At 56.1% G+C, this 23,611-nt stretch overlaps 1 protein-coding gene across 2 annotated transcripts in view; it reads left to right on the forward strand.

Annotated features, from left to right (window-relative positions):
• Window positions 1–23,611, forward strand: part of ITPR3 (inositol 1,4,5-trisphosphate receptor type 3) — a 65,812-nt gene that overhangs the window by 30,598 nt on the left and 11,603 nt on the right. The window contains exons 12-39 of one of the 2 annotated variants that reach the window (XM_068557217.1): window positions 633–732; window positions 813–973; window positions 1,587–1,728; window positions 3,255–3,416; window positions 5,808–5,980; window positions 6,523–6,642; window positions 7,043–7,225; window positions 8,150–8,401; window positions 8,490–8,634; window positions 9,145–9,286; window positions 9,947–10,146; window positions 12,072–12,201; window positions 12,725–12,782; window positions 14,021–14,186; window positions 15,168–15,332; window positions 15,409–15,483; window positions 15,870–15,995; window positions 16,775–16,897; window positions 16,980–17,180; window positions 18,228–18,479; window positions 18,730–18,855; window positions 18,968–19,093; window positions 20,698–20,818; window positions 21,362–21,552; window positions 22,095–22,243; window positions 22,396–22,504; window positions 22,614–22,725; window positions 22,833–23,002. In XM_068557217.1, the coding sequence (XP_068413318.1) occupies window positions 633–732; window positions 813–973; window positions 1,587–1,728; window positions 3,255–3,416; window positions 5,808–5,980; window positions 6,523–6,642; window positions 7,043–7,225; window positions 8,150–8,401; window positions 8,490–8,634; window positions 9,145–9,286; window positions 9,947–10,146; window positions 12,072–12,201; window positions 12,725–12,782; window positions 14,021–14,186; window positions 15,168–15,332; window positions 15,409–15,483; window positions 15,870–15,995; window positions 16,775–16,897; window positions 16,980–17,180; window positions 18,228–18,479; window positions 18,730–18,855; window positions 18,968–19,093; window positions 20,698–20,818; window positions 21,362–21,552; window positions 22,095–22,243; window positions 22,396–22,504; window positions 22,614–22,725; window positions 22,833–23,002 (4,180 nt within the window). The remainder of the gene's footprint in view (window positions 1–632; window positions 733–812; window positions 974–1,586; window positions 1,729–3,254; window positions 3,417–5,807; window positions 5,981–6,522; window positions 6,643–7,042; window positions 7,226–8,149; window positions 8,402–8,489; window positions 8,635–9,144; window positions 9,287–9,946; window positions 10,147–12,071; window positions 12,202–12,724; window positions 12,783–14,020; window positions 14,187–15,167; window positions 15,333–15,408; window positions 15,484–15,869; window positions 15,996–16,774; window positions 16,898–16,979; window positions 17,181–18,227; window positions 18,480–18,729; window positions 18,856–18,967; window positions 19,094–20,697; window positions 20,819–21,361; window positions 21,553–22,094; window positions 22,244–22,395; window positions 22,505–22,613; window positions 22,726–22,832; window positions 23,003–23,611) is intronic. The other variant, XM_068557218.1, reaches the window with a different exon arrangement.

Below are 23,611 nucleotides of genomic sequence, written 5' to 3' on the forward strand. Positions count from 1 at the left end.
TCAAGAAACTTCCTGGGTGTCAAACAGGCTTTAGCATTGACTGGCTGGCTGATCTCAGGCAGCTGATTCTGTCACTTTGCCCCAACTTCCTCATCTGTGAAGTGAGACTATCAAGTTGCCCGTCAGCAGGGCTGATGGGAGAATTAACTGAGTCACTGTAGGCCCACGATCCCTTATCGGAAACTCGGGGCCAGATGTATCTGGAGATTCTGATGATTTTTCATTTCTGAATGTTAATTGTATTTCATATTCAAAGACATGAGTATTTCCGCCATGAAACGCATGCATGTTGACAGTAAATGGGATAGTTTAAATAGCCTCATTTGTCCCAATGAATTTGGGTCCTGAGCTTGTAATTAAGCCTGGGCTTTCAGAGCTTGGTTCTGGGGAGAGCGGGCAAGGCATGTGGGCCTGGGAAAGCGCAGCAGTTAGTACAGGGCCTGGGGGCCGTGTTGCTGGTCTCTCTTCTCTGGCTCAGGCTCCTCACCTGGAGGGGACCCGTGCCCCTGTCCCACGGCTGCTGGGTGTGGAGGCAGGTGGAAGATGGGAAGCCGCCAGGGGTTAGAGCGGCAGAGTGCCGGGTCGCGCTCCGTGGCGCACTCCCCCTGCTCTGTCCGCCCCCCTGCCTGCAGGAACTCGTATGTCCGGCTGCGGCATCTCTGCACCAACACGTGGATCCAGAGCACCAACGTGCCCATTGATGTCGAGGAGGAGCGGCCCATCCGGCTCATGGTGTGGGCCCATCGGGGCTAGGGGGCTGGGCTGGGGCCCAGGCTGGTCCCTGAGTGCCCTGCTGACCTCTGTCCCTGCAGCTGGGCACGTGCCCCACCAAGGAGGACAAGGAGGCCTTCGCCATCGTGTCGGTTCCTGTGTCCGAGATCCGAGACCTGGACTTTGCCAACGACGCCAGCTCCATGCTGGCCAGCGCCGTGGAGAAACTCAATGAGGGCTTCATCAGCCAGAATGACCGCAGGTGGGCCTCAGGGGCAGGGTTGCAGAGGTTTCCTGAGAGCCCTTGTCCTCCTGGGGCCTGTGTTTCACAAACAAAGGAGTCACAAGCAGAATCTGGATAGGCTGGGTGGGGCAGGGTGACAGAGGTGGGGACTGGTCCTTGCGGGGCCCTGGCTGACCTTGGGCCCCAGCCTCACTGCTCACATACTCCAAGAACTAGCCTTGTGATGGAGCCATCATTACCCCTGTTTTACTGATGGTGGGATTGAGGCTCAGAGAGGTTAAGAGACTTGCCCAAGGTCACACAGCTAGGAAGTGGTGGATGGAAATGAAGAGCCCTTCACATCAAACACCCTGCCTGTGCCCTATTGGTTCTTTCCAGATCGGAGTATCCTGAGATTCTTTGTCTAGAGGGCACTTTGGATCCAGGGTGGGTGGGGTGAGGGGTGTGTTTGGAAAGCAGTTCGGGGTGAAGCTGGGAGAGAAATGGAAGGCAGATGATGGGCTCTGTGCTGTGACAGCAGGGCCGGCATGTGCGGAAGGGCTGGTTGCCCCAGGGGGCATGTGACGGGGGTCCTGGGAGGTGCCCAGGGTCGGCACCTCACACTCGTCACCCCTGGCGTCCCTTCGTGAAGATTTGTTATCCAGCTGCTGGAGGACCTGGTGTTCTTCGTCAGCGACGTCCCGAACAATGGGCAGAACGTGCTGGACATCATGGTTACCAAGCCCAACCGGGAGCGGCAGAAGCTGATGAGAGAGCAGAACATCCTCAAACAGGTGGCCATGCACATGCATGGGGGGTGGGCGGGCCTCGAGGAAAGGCCAGTGACCAGTGAACAGGACACCTTTTTTTTTTTTTTTGGCTGCGTGGCATGTGGGATCTTAGTTCCCTGACCAGGGATTGAACCTGTGCCCCCCGCATTGGAAGCACGGAGTCTCAACCGCTGGACCGCCAGGGAAGTCCACTCCTGCTTTTTTTTTTTAAATTTTGGGAACAGGACATCTTGTGGACGTGAGCTTGCCTTTTCCCATCTCCAGCTGAGCTGCAGTCTCCCTGATGTTTCTCATCAATTCATTTTAAAAATTAAAAAAAATATTATTATTATTTTTAAAAAATGGAGGTATGGTTGATCTTATCACCTCTTTAAAAAAAGAAACCACCCGCAATATTTATTGCGCTCTTACCATGTACCAGGCACTGCCCTAAGTGCCCTACGTGAATCGACTCATTTGATCCTCCCAACCTGGGGAGAGCTTATTTATTAATCATTATCCCCATTTTACCCATGAGGAAACTGAGGCACGCAGAGGTTGGAGTAACTTGACTGAGAATCCACAGCTAGGAAAAAAACAGGGCCAGGATTTGCACTCAGATATCAGGCTGAGAACTTGAGCTTTTTTTTTTTTTTTTTTAATACATTTTTAAATTTTATTTATTTATCTTTGGCTGTGTTGGGTCTTTGTTGCTGCGCATGGGCTTTGTCTAGTTGCGGCGAGCGGGGGCTACTCTTCGCTGTGGTAAGCGGGCTTCTCATTGCAGTGGCTTCCCTTGCTGCGGAGCATGGGTTCTAGGCACGCGGGCTTCAGTAGTTGTGGCACGCGGGCTCAGTAGTTGTGGCTCGCAGGCTCTAGAACGCAGGCTTGGCGTTTGTGGTGCACGGGCTTAGCTGCTCCGTGGCACGTGGGATCTTTCCAGACCAGGGCTCGAACCCATGTCCCCTGCATTGGCGGGCGGATTCTTAACCACTGCTCCACCAGGGAAGCCCAAACTTGTGCTTTTATAAAAAAATTTTTTTCTAAATTTTTATTATGAAAAATTTCAAACGTTGAGAAAGTATTGAAAGAATAGTACAACGAACACTGCCTGAATTCACTTGTTACCACTTTGCCAGCCTGGCTTTATGTAACCCTACATCCCCACATCCATCCTTTTGGACAAGGCAGGCCTGTGTCTGGTCTCTTAAGCTCTGGCCACACGGGCCTGGCCTGCCTTTTCTCTTAGCCTCAGACCCCTGAGCTGCAGTGACCCTCAGCTCTTCCCCCAGAGGCTGAGCCAGGCCCAAGATCTGAGTTGGGATTAGAATTCACGTTGGGGAGGGACGGGCTGAGGCCAGCGTTGGGATTCCAGCCAGAAGAGGGGAGTGAGTAAGGGGTGGGCGGGGGTCATGGTCTAGCTTAGAATCAGCTCAGGGTTAATGTCAGGGTGGCTTCCAGGCAGGGTCAGTTTGGGGCTTCGGATTCCTAGGACAATTAGGGGTGCGGGCAGATGTGGGGATCCCTCCTGACTCTCCCTGCTTCCCTAGATCTTTGGCATTCTGAAGACCCCGTTCCGTGACAAGGGGGGTGAGGGCCCCCTGGTGCGGCTGGAGGAGCTATCGGACCAGAAGAACGCCCCCTACCAGCACATGTTTCGCCTGTGCTACCGCGTGCTGCGCCATTCCCAGGAGGACTACCGCAAGAACCAGGTGGGCTGCCCGCCGCCCTGGACTGCTGCCCCTTCACCTGCTGGCCGGCTCGCTCCCTCCCTCACTCCTGCTCTCATTCACTCAGCACGTGTTCACCAAGGCGCACCCGTGGTGTGCCAAGCGCCGTCTCAGGCCCCAAGGATGAGGATGCTGCAGGGAACCAAACCAGATAGTAGGGCTGTCCTCACAGCGCACAACCTGGCTCCATCCTTAGAGGGGCCTCGTGCTGGGTTTAACGCTCCACTATGGCTGTCTTGAAATTCTTAATTTTTGAACAAGGGTCCTGCTATTTCTTTTTTTTTTTTAAATATTACCTCTAGTTTATTTATTTATTTATTGAAATATAGTTGATTTACAATGTTGTATGAATTTCTACTGTACAGCAAAGTGATTCAGTTATACATATATATATATACATTCTTTCTTTAATAGTCTTTTCCATTATGGTTTATCATAGGATTTTTTTTTTTTTTAAAATAAATTTATTTATTTATTTATTTTTGGCTGCATTAGGTCTTCGTTGCTGCGCGCAGGCTTTCTCTAGTTGCGGCGAGCGGGGGCTACTCTTCGTTGCAGTGCGCAGGCTTCTCATCGAGGTGGCTTCTCTTGTTGTAGAGCACGGGTTCTAGGCACGTGGGCTTCAGTAGTTGTGGCGTGCGGGCTTCAGTAGTTGTGGCATGCGGGCTTTGTTGCTCCATGGCATGTGGGATCTTCCCAGACCAGGGCTCGAACCCGTGTCCCCTGCGTTGGCAGGCGGGTTCTTAACCACTCTTCCACCAGGGCAGTCCTATCATAGGATATTGAATATAGTTCTCTGTGCTGTACAGTAGGACCTTGTTGTTTATGCATTCTATATATAAAAGCTTACATCTGCTAACCCCAACCTCCCACTCCGTCCCTCCCCCAACCCCCTCCCCTTTGGCAACCACCAGTCTGTTCTCTATGTCCATGAGTCTGTTTCTGTTTCATGGATAAGTTCATCTGTGTCGTATTTTAGATTCCACGTATAAGTGATATCATATGGTATTTGTCTTTCACTTTCTGACTTACTTAGTATGATAATCTCTAGTTGCACCCATGTTGCTGCAAATGGCATTATTTCGTTCTTTTTTATGGCTGAGTAGTATTCCATTGCATATATATACCACATCTTCTTTATGCATTCATCTGTTGATGGACAGTTAGGTTGTTTCCATGTCTTGGCTATTGTAAATAGTGCTGCTGTGAACATAGGGGTGAACATATCTTTTTGAATTATAGTTTTGTCTGGATATATGCCTAGGAGTGGGATTGCTGGATCATATGGTAATTCTATTTTTAGTTTTCTGAGGAACCTCCATACTGTTCTCCATAGTGGCTGCACCAACTTACATTCCCACCAACAGTGTAGGAGGGTTCCCTTTTCTCCACACCCTCTCCAGCATTTGTTATTTGTAGACTTTTTAATGATGGCCATTCTGACTGGTGTGAGGTGGTACCTCATTGTAGTTTTGATTTGCATTTCTCTAATAATTAGTGATGTTGAGCATCTTTTCATGTGCCTATTGGCCATCTGTATTTCTTCTTTGGAGAAATGTCTATTTAGGTGTTCTGCCCATTTTTTGATTGGGTTGTTGGTTTTTTTGTTGTTGAGTTGTATGAGCTGTTTGTGTATTTTGGAAATTAAGCCCTTGTCGGTCGCATCATTTGCAAATATTTTCTCCCATTCTGTAGGTTGTCTTTTCGTTTTGTTTATGGTTTCCTTTGCTGTGCAAAAGCTTTAAGTTTGATTAGGTCCCATTTGTTTATCTTTGTTTTTATTTCTTTTGCCTTGGGAGACTGACCTAAGAAAACATTGGTACGATTTATGTCAGAGAATGTTTTGCCTATGATCTCTTCCAGGAGTTTTATGGTGTCATGTCTTATATTTAAGTCTTTAAGCCATTTTGAGTTTATTTTTGTGTATGGTGAGAGGGTGTGTTCTAACTTCATTGATTTACATGCACTGTCCAACTTTCCCAACACCACTTGCTGAAGAGACTTCTTTTTCCCATTGTACATTCTTGCCTCCTTTGTCAAAGAGTAATTGACTGTAGGTGAGTGGGCTTATTTCTGGGAAGAGTCCTGCTATTTGATTTTCACCGGGCCCCACCAATCATGTAGCTGGCCCTGCCAAACATACAGGGTCCCTCCCTCGTGGGGGTTTCACTCTGGTAGGGAGATGGATGGTGAGCTAAATAACTATATTACATAAAACTACCCTCTGCCCGGAGCTGGCATCCTCTCCTGGACCCCTTAGCTTCCTAGGGTCGGGGTCCCCTGCTGGTGTTGGGTCCTTGTCTGGGGCCCTGGGATCAGTGTTCTGGAGCAGAGCTGGGCTCCCTGTGACCCCCAGCCCGTCCACCCACCCAGGAGCACATCGCCAAGCAGTTCGGGATGATGCAGTCCCAGATTGGCTATGACATCCTGGCCGAAGACACCATCACGGCCCTGCTGCACAACAACCGCAAGCTCCTGGAGAAGCACATCACCAAGACGGAGGTGGAGACCTTCGTCAGCCTGGTGCGGAAGAACCGGGAGCCCAGGTGGGCCCCCCTCCCCTGCCATACCACCCCCCTCTGCCCTCCCACTGCTGCCCGGGGAAGAAAGCTGCTGGTGCTGGCTGTTAAATATTGAAATCCTTCTGCACTTGTTGACAAACTGCCACCTCTCTGAGGCCCTGGCCCCCCCAGCCCCTCCCTAGGTCCCCTCCCATATTTGGCCCAACCTAGCAACAAGGGGGTTGACTCCTGGTAGAGCAGGAGGCCCCCAGACCCTTCTCCAGCGGCCAAGTCAGTGCCTGCACTGGACCAGTTAAATATTTTGAATATCACTCCTTCCTGTGTCTCCTTTCCTCTGACCCCCTGGACTCCCATCTAGCCCCAGGGTGATGACTGTGGGTCATCCCTCCCCAGGGAGCCGGGAGTCCATATCCCTGTCTACAGGCTTTGAGAAGGAAGCAGGAGCAGCAAACTCCAAGCGCCGGGGAGCTGGTGCTGCCAGCTGGGGAAGGAGGAGGGTGGGCTTTGTCCCCACTGGGGGGCCACCCCTGAGTCCCTCACCCCCACCCCTGCTGTCACCACTCCAGGTTCCTGGACTACCTCTCTGACCTGTGTGTGTCCAACCACATCGCCATCCCCGTCACCCAGGAGCTCATCTGCAAGTGTGTGCTGGACCCCAAGAACAGTGACATTCTCATCCAGACCGAGTGAGCCGGCTGCACTGTTTCCTACCCGCAGCTCACGTCCCCCCCGGGGCTCCACCCTGCCCGGCCCCGCTGCTGCCTTAGAGCTGGGGCCCTGTCTGGGTTCACGCTAGTATCTGCAGGCTCTCTGCAGATACCCAGTACCTGCTGTGTGGCCAGCTCGGTGCCCGGCACTGTGTGGGGGAGGGGATGGGGGCACAGAGGAGAGTGAGCCGAGGCCCCTGCCTTCCAGAAGCTCATGGTCCGTCTGGGGTCGCAGGCTGGAGGTGGGTCCCACAGGGGAGGCAGCCTGGGAGCCTGACTGGCCCTCAGCCCAGCTCTGGGAGGGGAGGTCTGTGTGGCCGGGGGTGCTCGGGGAGGGCTCTGGGCCCCGCTCCCTGTGATGGGTTCTGTCGGTCTGCAGGCTTCGGCCCGTGAAGGAGATGGCGCAGTCCCTCGAGTACCTGAGCATCGAGTACTCAGAGGAGGAAGTGTGGCTCATGTGGACCGACAAGAACAACGAGCACCACGAGAAGAGCATCAGGCAGCTGGCCCAGGAGGCCCGGGCCGGCAACGCCCACGATGAGAACGTGCTCAGCTACTACAGGTGCCTCGTGGTCCTCCCAGGGGCCCTCGCCAGGCCCTGCCCCGGGACGAGCCCCAGCAGCTTCGAGGGGACTCCTGCCTCTGCCTTCACCTGGGAGGCTAAGTGACGGGTGACTGGGCGGCCCGAGGAGCACTGGGTGGCCTGAGGCCAGGCTCAGCACAGTGACGAGGCCTGAAAGAAACCCACACCTGTTTCCATACATACATATTTAAAAAAGAAGAACACTAGATAACACTCATCAAAGGCTCACTGTCTCCTGGGCACTGGGCAAAACACTTTCACCCAATCACTCATTTCAGCCTCACGACAACCCCGTGAAGTAGAGACTATCATTACTCGCATTATAAAGTTGGGGAGACAGGCACAGAGAGGTAAAGGAACTTGCCCACGGTGACACAGCCGTAAGCAGGGAGCCATGATCCAAACCCAGGCTGCCTGGCCATGGAGCCTGGGGTAGGTAATGCAGGGCTCCGAGGAGGAGGCAGAGGGCATGACTCGGTGCAGAACAAAGCTTCCTACAGCCTTCATTTCTGTAGCTCTTCCACCCTGGTCTTGCACCCTCCCCTCCTCTGTCTCCCAGTCTCGCCATCAACCCCCTGCCCGAGCAGGGTTCCTCTTACCGAACTCTCCTCCCTTCCCCCTCCCAGCCTTTCTCTATGCCATCCCTCTTCCCATGAAGACCTGTCCTGGCTGAGCCAGAAGCACCTTCCTCCTTAGCAAGGAGGGGAGATTTGCTCTTACTCAATCCCAGACTGTGTTTCCATCCACTTGTCTTGCTCAGAATTGTGTCCTGTTACGGTGGCTGGTGCGTGGTTTAACCTAAGTCCCTTTGCCACTTTCTCAAGTCCTCAGCAGGCCCAGGCCTGTGCCAGCAGCCCTTGCGAGCCCACCTGCCATGTCCTCACTGTCCTCCCTGCCCCGCAGGTACCAGCTGAAGCTCTTTGCCCGCATGTGCCTGGACCGGCAGTACCTGGCCATCGATGAGATCTCTCAGCAGCTGGGCGTCGACCTGATCTTCCTGTGCATGGCGGATGAGATGCTGCCCTTTGACCTGCGTGCCTCCTTCTGCCACCTGATGCTGCATGTGCACGTGGACCGTGACCCCCAGGAACTGGTCACGCCCGTCAAGTTTGCCCGCCTCTGGACTGAGATCCCCACGGCTATCACCATCAAGGAGTGAGCTGGGTGGAGGGGGGTGGGCAGGGTTCGGCTGGAGGGGGGAGGATCTCGGGGGACCCTCATGCCTCGCCGCCTCCACCCCCAGCTATGATTCCAACCTCAACGCTTCCCGAGATGACAAGAAGAACAAGTTTGCTAGCACCATGGAGTTCGTGGAGGACTACCTCAACAATGTGGTCAGCGAGGCCGTGCCCTTTGCCAATGAGGAGAAGAACAAGCTCACCTTCGAGGTGGGCTGGGGCTCAGCAGGGCGATGGCTTGCTCCCTCCTGGGTCTTGGTCACTCCCCAGGGTAGGGTGTGGGATATACGACCTCACTTCCCTCAGTGCCCCCGCCACTGCAGGGAGACCTCATAGACTGCTGGGAGGGAGGCTTCTCTCCTGACGCCCCGGAGAGGGCTGCCTCCCCCTCGTCCACTCACCACATCAGCCCAGGGCTGGGTCACGGGCCCCTGGCAGGAGCCACCTGCCACTTCTTGCATTTCTGCCCTATCCTCCCCACAGTAGCCTCCTCTGCAGGCCTGTCTTCCTTGGTAACTCTCTGGGGTCAGGCTGCTCTTGTCTGGGACCCTTGGTTCCGTGTCCATGCAGCCCTGACATCCTAGAGCCTTTCCAGAGGAATCTGTCCCTCATTATACTCCCTGGGCTGGCCCCACCCACAAGATCACGCCCTTCATGAGCCCCACCCACCATGCTTTGGCCCCGCCCACACTCACCTCTGCCCCCACCCCCTCTCCGCAGGTGGTCAGCCTGGCGCACAACCTCATCTACTTTGGCTTCTACAGCTTCAGCGAGCTGCTGCGGCTCACACGCACTCTGCTGGGCATCATCGACTGCGTGCAGGCCCCCCCGGCCATGCTGCAAGTCTATGAGGACCCAGGCGGTGAGGCTTTGCTCCGCCGGGCCATCCGCTACCCACCCTAGCGTCTGTCTCCTCTTACCTCTCCCATCGACCCTCCTGTGCATCCTTCTTCCTGGCTCTTCTGCCAGTGAGTGTCTTAGGCCCCAGTCTCCTCCAGCCTCAGCTGGACCAGAGAAGCCCCCTGCCCAGGCACTGTGGAGACGCTGGGGTCTGGGCGAGTTGCCTTCCTACATAGCCTGGTCTTGAGGGAGATAATGAGGCCCTGCGGGGGAGCTCCCAGTCAGATGTGGGGGACACACACTGCTATCAAGAGGAAGCAGCCCAGCCGTCAGGGACACCCCCTGCTGGCATAAACTCATCCAAACAAAAAGTGCACGAAGGCTGACCCCTGGCCTTTAGTGCTCTCCACACAGTGTCCCCTGAGTCCCCCGTGCTCTGTAGCAGCTCTCGTGATTTCCCACATGAGAATTCTCACTGATCTCCCCACACAGTTCACCTTTGTCCTGGCCCTCCCTTCTATTCCCAGCTTTGGCTGAAAGCTCACCTCCCCCAGGAAGTCTTCCTGGGTTAGCCCTGCCCCTTCCTTAGGGTGGCTTTGCCCTGCAGCTGAGAGAGACAGAGTCAGACCAGGTGCCCCTGCTGTGTGTCCTCTGTGACCCCCTCCTGCTCCCGGCTCTGCAGGCAAGAACGTGCGGCGGTCCATCCAGGGAGTGGGGCACATGATGTCCACCATGGTGCTGAACCGCAAGCAGTCTGTCTTTGGCGCCCCCAGCCTGCCTGCTGGCGCCGGTGCCCCTGAGCCGCTGGACAGAAGCAAGTTTGAGGAGAATGAGGACATTGTGGTGATGGAGACCAAACTGAAGATCCTGGAAATCTTGCAGGTGGCTGGGCCAGGAGCGTGGCGGGAGGTGTTAGGAACAGGGCAGGAGAACGGGGGCAGGTATGGGGAGGTTGGTGAGGTGAACCCCCCTCAGATCATAGTATCTAGTGCTGGGAGGCTCCACAATGAGCTGTCTAGCCCAGTGGGTCTCAAAGTGTGGTCCTCCGACCAGCAGCGTCAGCCTCACCTGGGAACTTAGACACGCAGGTTCTTGGGCCCCGCCTGGGACTTATGGATCAGAGACACTGGAGGTGGGGCCTGTTGTCTGTGCAGTAACAAGCCCTCCTAGTGGTTCTGGTGTGTGCTGTCTCCTCATTGTACAGACGAGGGGAGGGAAAGGGGGAAGGGGACTTTTCTGCAGTCACACAGATTTTGAAGCAGAGCTAGAGATTTGAGAGCTTGTTTCCTGGTGGGGTGGACACAGTCATCCTTCTTCTGGGTGTCTTCTGGGTCTGAGACTCCTCAGCAGCACTTGGGGAAGGGGCTTTATAGGGTCCTGAGAAGGGATAAGGACCCTTGCTTTTGCTGTGCTTCCACCAGAGGATGGGAAGGGTAATGCAGTGATGTCCCTGGGGACCCAGTCTGGGCAGGGTCTGTTTAGGGGAGTCAGAAGAGGGGACTTCTAACTCATTCTGGGGGCTGGGGGCTTCCAGATCTGAGTCCTGGGTGTGGCCAGAGGCTCTGTGCCCCATGAGGACAGAGGATAGAGGCCAGTCAAGGGTGTCTGCAAACCCTGTGTCCTCACCCCCCACCCCGCTCTGACCTCTCCTGCTCCCCCATAGTCCTTGGTTCCCTCCTACTCCCAGGAACCCCAGAGTCTGTTTGGCAGAGCGGGATAGAAGGACGAGAGTCGGCCTTTGGACCTGGGGAGCTGCCTTCCCATCCCTGTCAGCGTCCAGCCTGGGAAAGAGGGACTGAGTGGGCTGCGAGGGGGGTCTCTGCCTCATTCTGAGAGGAGGTACCATCCACCATCACTGAGGCAGGAGCTGGGGAGAGGGCGCCCTGGATCTCCCTGGGAAGAGGAGTCTTTATTTATTTATTTATTTTTATTGAAGTATAGTTGATTTACAACATTGTGTTAGATTCCTGCTGTACAGCAGGTGATTCAGTTATACATATATACACATTCTTTTTAAATATTCTTTTCTATTATGGTTTTTCACAGGGTATTGAATATAGTTCCCTGTGCTAAACAGTAGGACCTTGTTGTTTATCCATCCTGTGTATAATAGTTTATGTCTGCTCATCCCAAACTCCCAATCCTTCCCTCCCGCACACCCCCCTTTCCCTTGGCAAGCACAAGTCTGTTCTCTGTGTCTGTGAGTGTGCTTCTGTTTCATAGGTAGGTTCATTTGTGTTGTATTTTAGATTCCACATATAAGTAATATTGTATGGTGTTTGTCTTTCTCTGTTTGACTTACTTCACTTAGTATGATAATCTCCAGGTCCATCCATGTTGCTGCAAATGGCATTATTTCGTTCTTTTTAATGGCTGACTTATATTCCATTGTGTATATGTACCACATCTTCATTATCCATTCCTCTGTCAATGGCCATTTAGGTTGTTTCCGTGTCTTGGCTGTTGTGAATAGTACTGCTATGAACATAGGGGTACATGTGTCTTTTTGAATTATATTTTTGTCCAGATAATATGCCAGGAGTGGGATTGCTGGATCATATGGCAGCTCTATTTTTAGTTTTCTGAGGAACCTCCGTACTGTTTTCCACGGTGGCTGCACCAGCGTGCCTTCCCTGGGGAGAGGAGTCTTGAGGTTGTTGGTTGTGTTGTCCCATAGGGTCCTGAGCATCCATGCTGAGCCTCCCGAGTGCTGGAACTCATTCGGGGTGGCCCCTCACTCTTCCTAGAGCGAGACTGGCCTCCTGACCTCAGACCGGTCCTCACCCCATCCTCTCCTCCTTCTCCAGTTCATCCTCAACGTCCGCCTGGATTACCGCATCTCATACCTGCTGTCCGTCTTCAAGAAGGAGTTTGTGGAGGTGTTTCCCATGCAGGACAACGGGGCTGATGGCACAGCCCCGGCCTTCGACTCTGCCAGTGAGCCCCCACCCCGCCCTTCACCCTGACTTCATGCCAAGGCTGTGTGACTCGCCCAGGGGTACACAGCAGTGGGCTGCGGCCTGGGGTCACTTCGGGCCAGCTCCCCAGGCCTGCCCCCGTTTCCCAGTCTGCAAGAGCCTTTCCTCTCCATTGTCTCGTTTAATTGCCCCAATGAGGGCACGGGGCAGGGGTCATCCCCTCCATTTCCTAAATGGGGAAACTGAGGCCCATAGGGGGGCAGGGACTTGCCCAAGGCCACAGTTGGTCAGAGGCTGAGCCAGACCAGCACCCCAAGCCCAGAACTCTACTCGCCCCGGCAGGGCAGGGTGGCTGCTCTGGTCCCTGCCCTGGTTGGTTCCACCTCTGCCGCCAGAAGAGGCAGGCAGAGGGGCTGCCAACCAGCCAGTGTGGGGAAGGGGGTGGTTTGAGTGTCTCCCTGCTCCCTCTCCCCAGTGCTCCCCATCTTTCCTGTACATGGACCAGCCACTTGCCTTCATCTGCCCCCTCTTGCTCCCCACAGCCGCCAACATGAACCTGGACCGCATCGGGGAGCAGGCGGAGGCCATGTTTGGAGTGGGGTGAGGCCAGGGTTGAGGCTGGGGGTTGTGGATGGGGTTGGGTGGGTGATGCCAACACAGGCTTGAGACCCTTCCCCCCTCGGTTAATCCTCCTGCAGACCCTTACCAGGCTCTGGGGCGGGGGTGCCCTGGCTTTGCGCTCTGACCCTCCCTTGCCTGCCCAGGCCCAGTGATATCGGGACCACTTGGGCCCCACTGTCATCCTAGTCATCGCCCTGCCTCCCCTCAGGGCAGCTGTGCCTTTGTGTGTCAGAACTTGGGCAGGCAGCTGGAGGGATGTCCCTGTGTCCCACAGCGGGGAGGGCAGCCTACTCTTCAAAGGGCTGGAGCAGGGTGGGGAGGGTCACCCCAGGAGCTGGGGGATCTTAACTATTTCTGTGCCATTCCTTTGGCATCTGGTGAAGGCTTTGGCTCCCTTCTCAGAATGGCGTTTTTATTTTTTATTTTTTTTTATTTTTGGCTGCGCCGTGCGGGATCCTAATTTTCCGACCAGGGATTGAATCCGGGCCCACGGCAGTGAAAGCGCCGAGTCCTAACCACTGGACTACCAGGGAATTCCCAGAATGGCGTTTTTAAATTCATAAAATAGTGCACACAAAATTACAAAGGAAACCAATGGCATTGAGATGCAGTTATCAAAATACTGGAGAAAACAAATTTGAAGTGACAGTTATATATGTGTGCCTCTCTATTAGCACATTAAATAACAATCTGTGCCTGGGGTGTAATCAGTACCATTACTTTGAAGTCGTGATGACTGTAAACGATATTTTGCAATTTCTATAGCAACTCTTAGGTGATGGGAAAACATCTGTGATTTTTTATTGGTGACAAAGTCACAGATACCGCTAATTTTTTCTCACTGAAGGAAATGCTACGTTTTGGTGAGAGGTTGGTGAAAAGAAAGATGGAGGTTTCACCCCACCTCTGTTTACAGCCCCAGCCTCTAGCCACGAATCCCTTGGGGGTGTCTGTGGGTCCCCTGTGAAGAGTCCCTGCCTCAGCTGCTTAATCGAGGGGTGTTGTGTGGGACCTCAGGGGACACAGGGATCCCTGGGGTGCTCAGGGTGACAGCTGTTTGCAAAGTGAGGAGGAAACATCAATATTTTTAGCCAGCGTGACATGGGGCACCATGGCTACCTAATGGGTGGCGGGGAGCCTGTTTGTCCCCTGGGCCCCAGGAAGGCGCCGACCATGCCCCCCATCACCCTCCTCCCCGCCCCCCCCCCCCCCGACAGGAGGACGAGCAGCATGCTGGAGGTGGACGATGAGGGTGGCCGCATGCTCCTGCGCGTGCTCATCCACCTCACCATGCACAACTACGCGCCCTTGGTCTCCGGGGCCCTGCAGCTGCTCTTCAAGCACTTCAGCCAGCGCCAGGAGGCCATGCACACCTTCGAGCAGGTGCTGGCTCCCCTGCCAGAGCGCCCGGCCCTTGGGGAGCAGGAGGAAGGCCTGAGGCGGCTTCTCGGGAGCCAGCGGGCACCGAGCAGGCGGGCCACAGACTGGACCCTAGCGGGGGATGCAAGGACGGAGCAGCTCACAGCCCGGGGGCAGCTCGAGATGCCTCCCTCGGGTGTTTGGCCTTGCCGAGCTCCTTAAAGGGGAGCTACGTCTTGGCCACCTCAATCTCCTCTCAGCCTGGCTCCAGGCCTGTCATGTCTTAGGAGGTGGACAGCACTTTACAGATTGCACACTCTATCATGTGCACCTTTGCTAATAAGTGCTTTGAATCATGCCTAGCGCGCATTCAGCCTTCACCAAGGGGACTGGCTTTGTTACTGTGATGTCGTGTGGTCTCGACTGCTCCCTGTGAGAGGGGAGTGGTATTTAATGAGTGAGCGCCGTGTATCAGGCACTGAGCACTGGGCTTGCATTCATGGAATTCTCCAAGCAGCCCCGACAGCGTGGTTTCTACTCTCATTCCTATTTTACAGGTGGGAGAAATTGAGGCCCAGGGGGCTTTAGCTTTCTTCCCTTACCCACTGACCCAGAGCGGGTAAGGTGGGATCGGAGTCAGGGTTCAGTTCCCAGCATTCAGTGATGTCAGTATGCCTTGCCCTGCCCTGTTCAGGTTTTGCGTGAACAACTAACAGGCCACAGCAGCACGTGACACGAGTCAGTGAATAACTGAAGCCAGATGATGACGCAGCTCATGACCGGGGGTGCAGGGAAGTCTGTGGCCATCAGGGAAGGCTTCCTGGAAGCAGTGGACTTAGAACAGAGCCATAAACTCTGAGTAGGATCTGGCTCAGTGGAGAGGAGCAGTTGTAGAGTGGAGATGCCAGGAGCAGAGAGGCCGGGATAGTGCAGCGCCGGGAGTCTCTATGAGGCAGTGGACCTGGGGGTGCTCTCTCACCAGGCACGCCTGTCCTTGACCTTCAGGTGCAGCTGCTGATCTCAGCCCAGGACGTGGAGAACTACAAGGTGATCAAGTCGGAGCTGGACCGGCTGCGGACCATGGTGGAGAAGTCGGAGCTGTGGGTGGACAAGAAGGGCAGCAGCAAGGGCGAGGAGGTGGAGGCAGGCGCCGCCAAAGACAAGAAGGAGGTGCGCGGGGTGCGGGAGTGGGGGCAGGGCCCCCGCGAGGGCTGGGCCTGGCTGACCCCGCTCCCTGTGCCCCCAGCGGCCCACGGACGAGGAGGGCTTTCTGCACCCGCCTGGGGAGAAGAGCAGTGAGAACTACCAGATCGTCAAGGGCGTGAGTGGCCGGGTCCTCGGGCGTGGGTCTGCGGGCCGGCCTCTGCCGCCTCCACTCCCCGCCGCCTTGGAAGATATCCTCCAGCTTTCCTTGAGTGTTGAAAACGACTCTGCCAAGGTCCAGATGGAATTATTTTAAAGCTGAAGGAACTTAATGAAATTCCATTTCACAGTCATGTTGTTCTGTTGGCTTTGATGGGTGGAATCGGGCTTTTAGTTCTTTCCTGCCTTGCTGCAGGGATCTGATTCAGCGGCCGTGGCCTCCTTCCCTCTTCCTGTCCCTGGTGTGAGCTGGGGCTTGGCTGTGGTCGGCTGAGGGGTGGGTCGGGCAGAAGGGAAGCTTGAGGAAGTGGGAAGGGGTCCTGGGCTCACCCTCCCCTCCCCCAGATCCTGGAGCGGCTGAACAAGATGTGTGGCGTCGGGGAGCAGATGAGGAAGAAACAGCAGCGGCTGCTCAAGAACATGGATGCCCACAAGGTCATGCTGGACCTGCTGCAGATCCCCTATGACAAGGTGACACCCGACTTCTGACCTCTGACTCCCCAGGGCAGCTTCACCCTGAACCCTGACCCAACCCAAGCCACACACTAACCCCTGATGCTGACCTAACCCGGCCTCTCCCTGACCTTTTACCTTGGCCTGCCCCACATACCTTGACCCCTGAATCCAATCTTAGTGTCATCTTGACCTTTGACCTTCCACCCCTCATCCTAATCCACTTTGACCTTGAACTGACTCCAGTCTCACCCTGATTCTTGACTCTGACCCCAGCTTCTGTTTCCCTCTCTGGTCTAATCCTTATGCTCTCAACATCATTTTAATCTTTGACCCTCAACTTCCTTACCCTGACCTATGTTAACCCTAATTTGACTCCAGTCTCTCCTTGGCCCATGACTTTGGTTCTATACCCTAGCCTCACCCTGACTGTCCCCAAGCCCACCCTGGCCCCTACCTCCAGACATAGCCTCATCTCAACCATGGACCCCTCCCCTTGACTGATCTTGATCTTGATATTTCTCCAGCTTCAACCCACTCTTGACCCTGACACCCCCTCAGTGTTCACCTGACCCTGACCCGTTAGCCTTGCTCCCCGACTCCGGCCTCATCCCAGCCTCTGACCCGCAGTCCCTCACACATTTCCATATCCTGACCCACCTTGAACCTGGCCACCTTGGGGTCCCAATCCTGAGCCCTGACCCACCCCCACACCCGTCTGCGCTCTGGCCCCAGACCCGGCCTGGCCTTCACCCTGTGGTGGCCCCAGCACCCTCTCCCCTCCTGTCTGCGTCCAGGGCGATGCCAAGATGATGGAGATCTTGCGCTACACACACCAGTTCCTGCAGAAGTTCTGTGCTGGGAACACCGGCAACCAGGCCCTGCTGCACAAGCACCTGCACCTCTTCCTCACGCCAGGGGTGAGGGCACGGGGCGCGGGGCTCCGGGGCAGGGCGGGGCTGCGCGATCCCCCTCTCTGATGGACGCCCTGCCCGCCTGCAGCTGCTGGAGGCGGAGACCATGCAGCACATCTTCCTGAACAACTATCAGCTGTGCTCCGAGATCGGCGAGCCCGTGTTGCAGCACTTCGTGCACCTGCTGGCCACCCACGGGCGCCATGTGCAGTACCTGGACTTCCTGCACACCGTCATCAAGGCCGAGGGCAAGTACGTCAAGAAGTGCCAGGACATGATCATGACCGAGGTGAGGGCGGCCGAGGGGTGCTTGGGGAACTCGGGCAGCGGGCAGGCGGGACCCAGACTTGGAGTCAGACAGTGGGTCATAGAGGGGCCCTGGGGTGCTGGGCTGTGGAGGGGACTTGGGGGAGAACTGAGGATACAGAGGCTGGTCTAGCAGAACTTGGGCTGCGGCCTAACAGGACTCAAGCAAGGCCCAGGAGAAATTAGGCGCCTTGTAGAACTCAGATAACGGGCCTGAGAGAACTCAAACACTCATTTCTTCATTTATCATTTATTGTCGTCTATCTACAAATCATGAGGCGCCTGCTATGTACCAAGGACCATGTAGCCCTGGAGGAAATCAGTCAAATGAAAGCTCCGAGGGCAGTGTGCCCGGGGGGACAGGGATCACAGCTTTTGTGCTCATTGCTAGGGCCCCAGGGTCTGGCACATAGTAGGTACTCAGTGAACAAGTGAAGGGGTGAAGGGCTGAATCTGAATCTGGAACAGACATGTTCTCTGCTCTGGAGCATCTCACAGGGTGGGGAGGAGCAGGGAGAGAAAGGAGCAAACACTCAAGTGAAACGAGGGACTTATCAATGAGACGTCGTGTCTGGAAGTGCTGTGCAGTGTTAATTATTAATTGCTATTATTATATTACCGTGACTAACCTAATCGCCGACACCAGAGGGATGCAGTGTATGCTCCTCAAGGGTTTAAATTACAGCTATGGGAGCACAGTGGAGAGAGAGGGTGGGATTACAAAGGACTTCCTGGAGGAGGCGCCTCTGAGACAAGCCCAAGTGGGATTTTTTTCCTTAGAGGAGGGGGGACTTCCTGAGTCTGGGGTTCGGTGTCCTAGCTAACAGCAGAGGGCCTGAGACATCAGCCTGGGGCCCCAAGGGCCAGGGAACCCCAAAAACTCAAGCAGGGGAGGGTTTTCCTGAGTGTCGGGTGAGGGCTGGAGTCAGAGTCCCAGAGTCCCAGTCTCCCCCTGGGAAGCACAGGAGAGGGCTGGGGCCCCGAGCCTGCTGGACTGAGGGGGTCTGATGTGCCCCCTTCCCACCCACAGCTGACCAACGCAGGTGACGACGTGGTCGTGTTCTACAATGACAAGGCCTCGCTGGCCCACCTGCTGGACATGATGAAGACTGCCCGGGACGGCGTGGAGGACCACAGCCCCCTCATGTACCACATTTCCCTGGTGGACCTGCTGGCCGCCTGCGCCGAGGGCAAGAACGTGTACACCGAGATCAAGTGCACGTCCCTGCTGCCCCTGGAGGATGTGGTGTCTGTGGTGACGCACGAGGACTGCATCACCGAGGTGGGGCCTTTGTGCACATGGGGATCCCGGGGGCTGGGGGAGGGTGCGGGGGTGGGGAGCCAGCCCCTCAGCCCTGCTGGGTGGGGCAGGGGGAGGGAGGGAGGGAAAGTGGGGGAAGTGGACAGGGCTTGGGAGGTGGGGAGGTGATGGGGACTCGGGCAGAGAAGCAAGGGGAGGGTCGGGAGGAATCAGGGAAGCGCAGAGAGGGAGACCCGGCTCGTGCCCTGACCTCCCGGCCCCGCCTGCCCAGGTGAAAATGGCCTACGTGAACTTTGTGAACCACTGCTACGTGGACACGGAGGTGGAGATGAAGGAGATCTATACCAGCAACCACATCTGGACACTCTTTGAGAACTTCACCCTGGACATGGCTCGGGTCCGTGCCTGTCGGGGTGTGGGCGGGCAGGCAGACCATGGCGGGGGGGGGCAGCGGCCTTCCAGGGGGTGGGAGTGGAGGGGCCCCCAGGCATCAGTCTCTCCTATCCCAGGTCTGCAGTAAGCGTGAGAAGCGCCTGTCTGACCCCACCCTGGAGAAGTATGTGCTGACCGTCGTGCTGGACACCATCAACGCCTTCTTCAGCTCCCCGTTCTCTGAGAACAGCACCTCCCTGCAGGTGAGCTCCAGCTGCTGGCGGCTTCTGTGCGGGCGGGGGTGGCGGGAGTCAGAATATATATATTCATATTTGCTTGTAGCTTATAAAGATACAACAGAAGAATATAAACGTGTATTAGTTATCAATGCTATGTAGCAAATTATCCCCAAATATAGCAGTTTAAAACCACAAACGTTTATTATCTCACAGTTTCAGTGGGTCGGGAATTACAGTGGAAATTACCATAGAACAGGAATTCCTAAATTCACTTGGTACGATGGGTCCCAGGGTGGCCGGGGACACCTGGCAGCCCTTATGCACTGAAGACAAAGTGTGACGATTACTGCAGAGGATGGCAGAGCCGAAGCAGGAGAATCTGATGCACAGAATCATCAGTGTTGGCTAGTTGGTCGTGGTGTCCCTAGAACTGAAAGAGGTAGACAGTCTTCTTAAAGCCTTTCTTATCCGTAGAGGCAGAAGAGCTCTAGGCTGTGAACAGGTGTTGGACTTGAATCCCTGAGAGTCACAGCCCCTCAATCCCCAAATTCCCAGACTCGAGCAAGGTCACAGCCCAGAGCCCCTTGAAAGGAAGAGACCCATGTTCCCTTGAGGAAGGACCCTGCTACACCACCTAATTCATAAAGAAACACTGGAAGGACACACAAGAAACCAGTCAAAGGGCTGCCTATAGGTAGAGGGACTGAGGGTGGAGCGGGGATAGTGCTTCTGAGCGAAAAAATACTGGGTCCCACCCTCCCAGCCAGGATGGGCTTGTTTTGACACATATGTGTTTGGGCCCTGGGACCCCTTTGGGACTCTGGTGATGTGTATCAGCTTTCCCCACCTCTCATTAGCCACAGGGTAGAGCATGGGAGAATGGGGGTGACGGGGTCAAGACTTCTTTCTTTCTTAAAAGATTTTATTTATTTATTTATTTTTTGGCTGTGTTGGGTCTTAGTTGCAGCACCCGGGATCTTCTTTGAGGCGTGTGGGATTTTTCGTGGTGGCGCGTAGCCTTCTCTCTAGTTGTGGCATGCAGGTTTTCCCTTCTCTAGTTGTGGCGTGCAGGTTCCAGAGCACGTGGCCTCTGTAATTTGTGGCACGCAGTCTCTCTGGTTGAGGCACACGAGCTCAGTAGTTGTGGCACGCGGGCTTAGTTGTCCTGAAGCACGTGGGATTTTAGTTCCCTGACCAGGGATCGAACCCGTGTCCCCTGCATTGTAAGGCAGATTCTTTACCACTGGACCACCAGGGAAGTCCCAAGACTCCTTGAAGTATTCTTTCTTATAACCTTTTGGTTTTTGTACCATGTAAATATATCCCCTTTCCACAATACTAATTTATTTGAAATTTTTTTAAAGGAAGAAAAGGGTCAGCAATAGGGTTATAAGCCCCAGGCCTGGACCTCGGGGAGTTCTCACAGGGCTGCCATGTATAGTTGCACAGGTTGTGCACTGCTGAGAGGAAAGGGGGTGCCTTTTTCCAACTGGCACAAAAGCCCGTGGTAGCTATTGGAGGCCTTATCCCTCCGCCCACACCCAGACTCAGTAGGCTCTGGTCACCGGCCTGGGGCCGCCCAGGGTGGAATGTGGGCCGGGCTGTAGCAGTCGCGTTGCCTCTTGCAGACACACCAGACGATCGTGGTGCAGCTGCTGCAGTCCACCACACGGCTGCTTGAGTGTCCGTGGCTGCAGCAGCAGCACAAGGGTTCCGTGGAGGCCTGCATCCGGACCCTCGCCATGGTGGGTGAGTGTGCCGGGGCGCTGGCCAGCCCCTCCCCTCCCCTTCTCTCTCCTCCCCGGGGATGCCCGCCCTCACAGGAAACACCTTATCCCGAAGCTCGCCCGTCAGCTGCTCCTAGGTGATGCTCAGTAAGTCCTTCTTGGTGTCTAAGTGGCGTCTTGGCAATTGAGAAAGGCTGTTTTCTCCTCTGAGTCAGTTCCCCGGAGGAGAGTGCTGGGTGACATCCCCCCCGAGCAGAGTTTCTTGGGCTTACAAATGGTCTCAGGCAGGAGGGAGGCTGTAGATTGTTAGGGAGAGTTAGGGAAGGGGAGAGGGGAGGCGGGAGAGTGGAGGGGGGAGGGGTCAGAGTGGAGCCAGGGTGGAAACGAAGAGGCAAAAATTCCCTCTTTTTACCCTAAAAAGGGAAGAGGGCACCTCAGTTCAAGTGGGGGCCAGGGTGGGGGCCCCTGCACCCCAGGCCCTGTCCCCCAGTGTGACAGCCCCTGAGCCTGGCCCCTCTGGCTGAGCTCTCACCCCCCACCAGCGCCCCGTCCCCTCTCCCCTCAGCCAAGGGCCGGGCCATCTCGCTGCCCATGGACCTGGATGCCCACATCAGCTCGCTGCTCAGCAGTGGTGCCAGCTGTGCAGTTGCCGCCCAGTGGAACGTCTCCAACTACAAGACGGCCCCGCGGGCCTTCCCCCGCGTCACGCCCACCCCCAACCAGTGGGACTACAAGAACATCATTGAGAAGCTGCAGGTGGGCATGGGGCTGGGGAGTGTCCCTCCCTGTGCTGCCCACGCTCCCCGGGAAGGGGCTGGTCAGCTCGTCCACTCCTGGGGGCTGCTAGGGGCAGGGGACTGAGGGGCACCATTCCAGGGTTGGTGCTCGTGAAGGGGGCCGGTACACCCCTCGCTCCCAACAGCACCTTCGTGTTTAGAGAACACACTCTGTCCACTGTCTCATTGGCCTCTAGAGAGGGTGTTGTGAGTTACTATCCCCATGTGGCAGAAAATCGAGGCCCAGAGGGGGCAAAGGGTTTGCCCAAGGTCACACAGAGCTAGAGAAGGGGCTGGGAGGAAAGCCAGGGTATGCCCAGGGGCTCTGAGCAGACAGACATCACGCTCTGTCCGGGGTGGCTCCGTGGGCCCAGGGCCCCTCAGGCAGGCACAGGCCAATCCGTGGGGCGCTTTGGCGTTGGGGTGGGGGGAACGGCAGTCACGCCCTGGTCATCCCTTGGGCCTGGGTGGCCTGCACCTCGCCCAGCGGTGACCCTGCCCTCCCCACGCCACCCACCCCAGGACATCATCACGGCCCTGGAGGAGCGGCTGAAGCCCCTAGTGCAGGCCGAGCTGTCCGTACTGGTGGACGTCCTGCACTGGCCCGAGTTGCTCTTCCTGGAGGGCAGTGAGGCCCACCAGCGCTGTGAGAGTGGAGGCTTCCTGTCCAAGTGAGTGGGATGCGGGACCGGGGCATGGGGGCGGCAGGGGCACAGCGGCCCAGGACGGGGAAAGCCCATGGGGTCAGAGGGCCGTGGTCAGGGACAGCAGCTGGAGGGGGGAGGGGGCCGCCCCAAGTGTGCCCTCCTTCCCCGCCGGCCAGGCTGATCCAGCACACCAAGGACCTCATGGAGTCGGAGGAGAAGCTGTGCGTCAAGGTGCTGAGGACGCTGCAGCAAATGCTGCTTAAGAAGACCAAGTACGGGGACCGGGTGAGTGCCCAGGTGGGCTGGATGCCGGGCGGGCTTGGCCACGAGGTCCAGGGGCTCAGGACGAGGACCGCTGGGCTGGGGGGGTAGAGGGTGAAATGGGCCACTGTAGGCCTTGCTCCCTTCCCTGCAGGGCAACCAGCTGCGCAAAATGCTGCTGCAAAACTACCTCCAGAACCGGAAGTCCAGCTCGCGGGGGGACCTTCCAGACCCCATGGGCACCGGTCAGTACCGCGTCTCCCCTGCTTTGCCTCCGGGAGGCCCATCCGCTCTGGGCCCTTCCTTCCCCTCCCTCCACCTGCTCCCCCTTAAGCGAGTTTGCCCACTCCAGGCCTGGATCAAGACTGGTCAGCGATCGCAGCCACCCAGTGCCGGCTGGACAAGGAGGGGGCCACCAAGCTGGTGTGTGACCTCATCACCAGCACCAAGAACGAGAAGATCTTCCAGGAGAGCATTGGCCTGGCCATCCGCCTGCTGGATGGTGGCAATACCGAGATCCAGGTGTGGAGGGGGGCGGGGCTGCGGGGGGCTGACCTCCTTGGGTGGTGCCCCCTGCTCAGGAGGGGGACAGTGTGCCAGTCCCCAGGCCACGGGGGTGGGGCTGCGGGGCTGGGTGCCGGCGGCCAGTGCGAGTCCGGCTACTCGTGGGAGGCTCTGCCTCCCGTATCTGCCCCCGTGTCACGTGGCCCTTTTCTATCCCGCACCCCCGCCCTGCTCCAGCCGGGCCTGGGCCTGTCGCCCATCATCCCGCCCCCTATTAGTCCACCATTCTTGCCTCTCAGCCTCTGCTCAGGTCTCCTTCCCTCCTCTTCCACATCCTCAGCCTTTGGTGTCCAAGTAAAGGCCTACTGTCTCCAAAAGCCCTCTCTGATTATTTTATCTCCATTCATTTATTTATTCATTCATTCATTCTTCCCGTAAGTCTGCATTTAGTGAGTGCCTTCTATGTGCCTGGCAGTGTTCTAGGCGCTAAGGATTCAGCAGTGAAGGAAAGAGACAAAACCCATGTTCTCTTGGTACTCGTATCCTAGTGGGGACAACCGTCCCTAACTGCAATCCCTACGTAATACGGAGAGCATGCTGGATGGTGATAATTCAGGCAGGGGGCTT

This window comes from Eschrichtius robustus, chromosome 12, assembly GCF_028021215.1.
Source record: "Eschrichtius robustus isolate mEscRob2 chromosome 12, mEscRob2.pri, whole genome shotgun sequence".
In the NCBI taxonomy this organism is placed as follows: Eukaryota; Metazoa; Chordata; class Mammalia; order Artiodactyla; family Eschrichtiidae; genus Eschrichtius; species Eschrichtius robustus.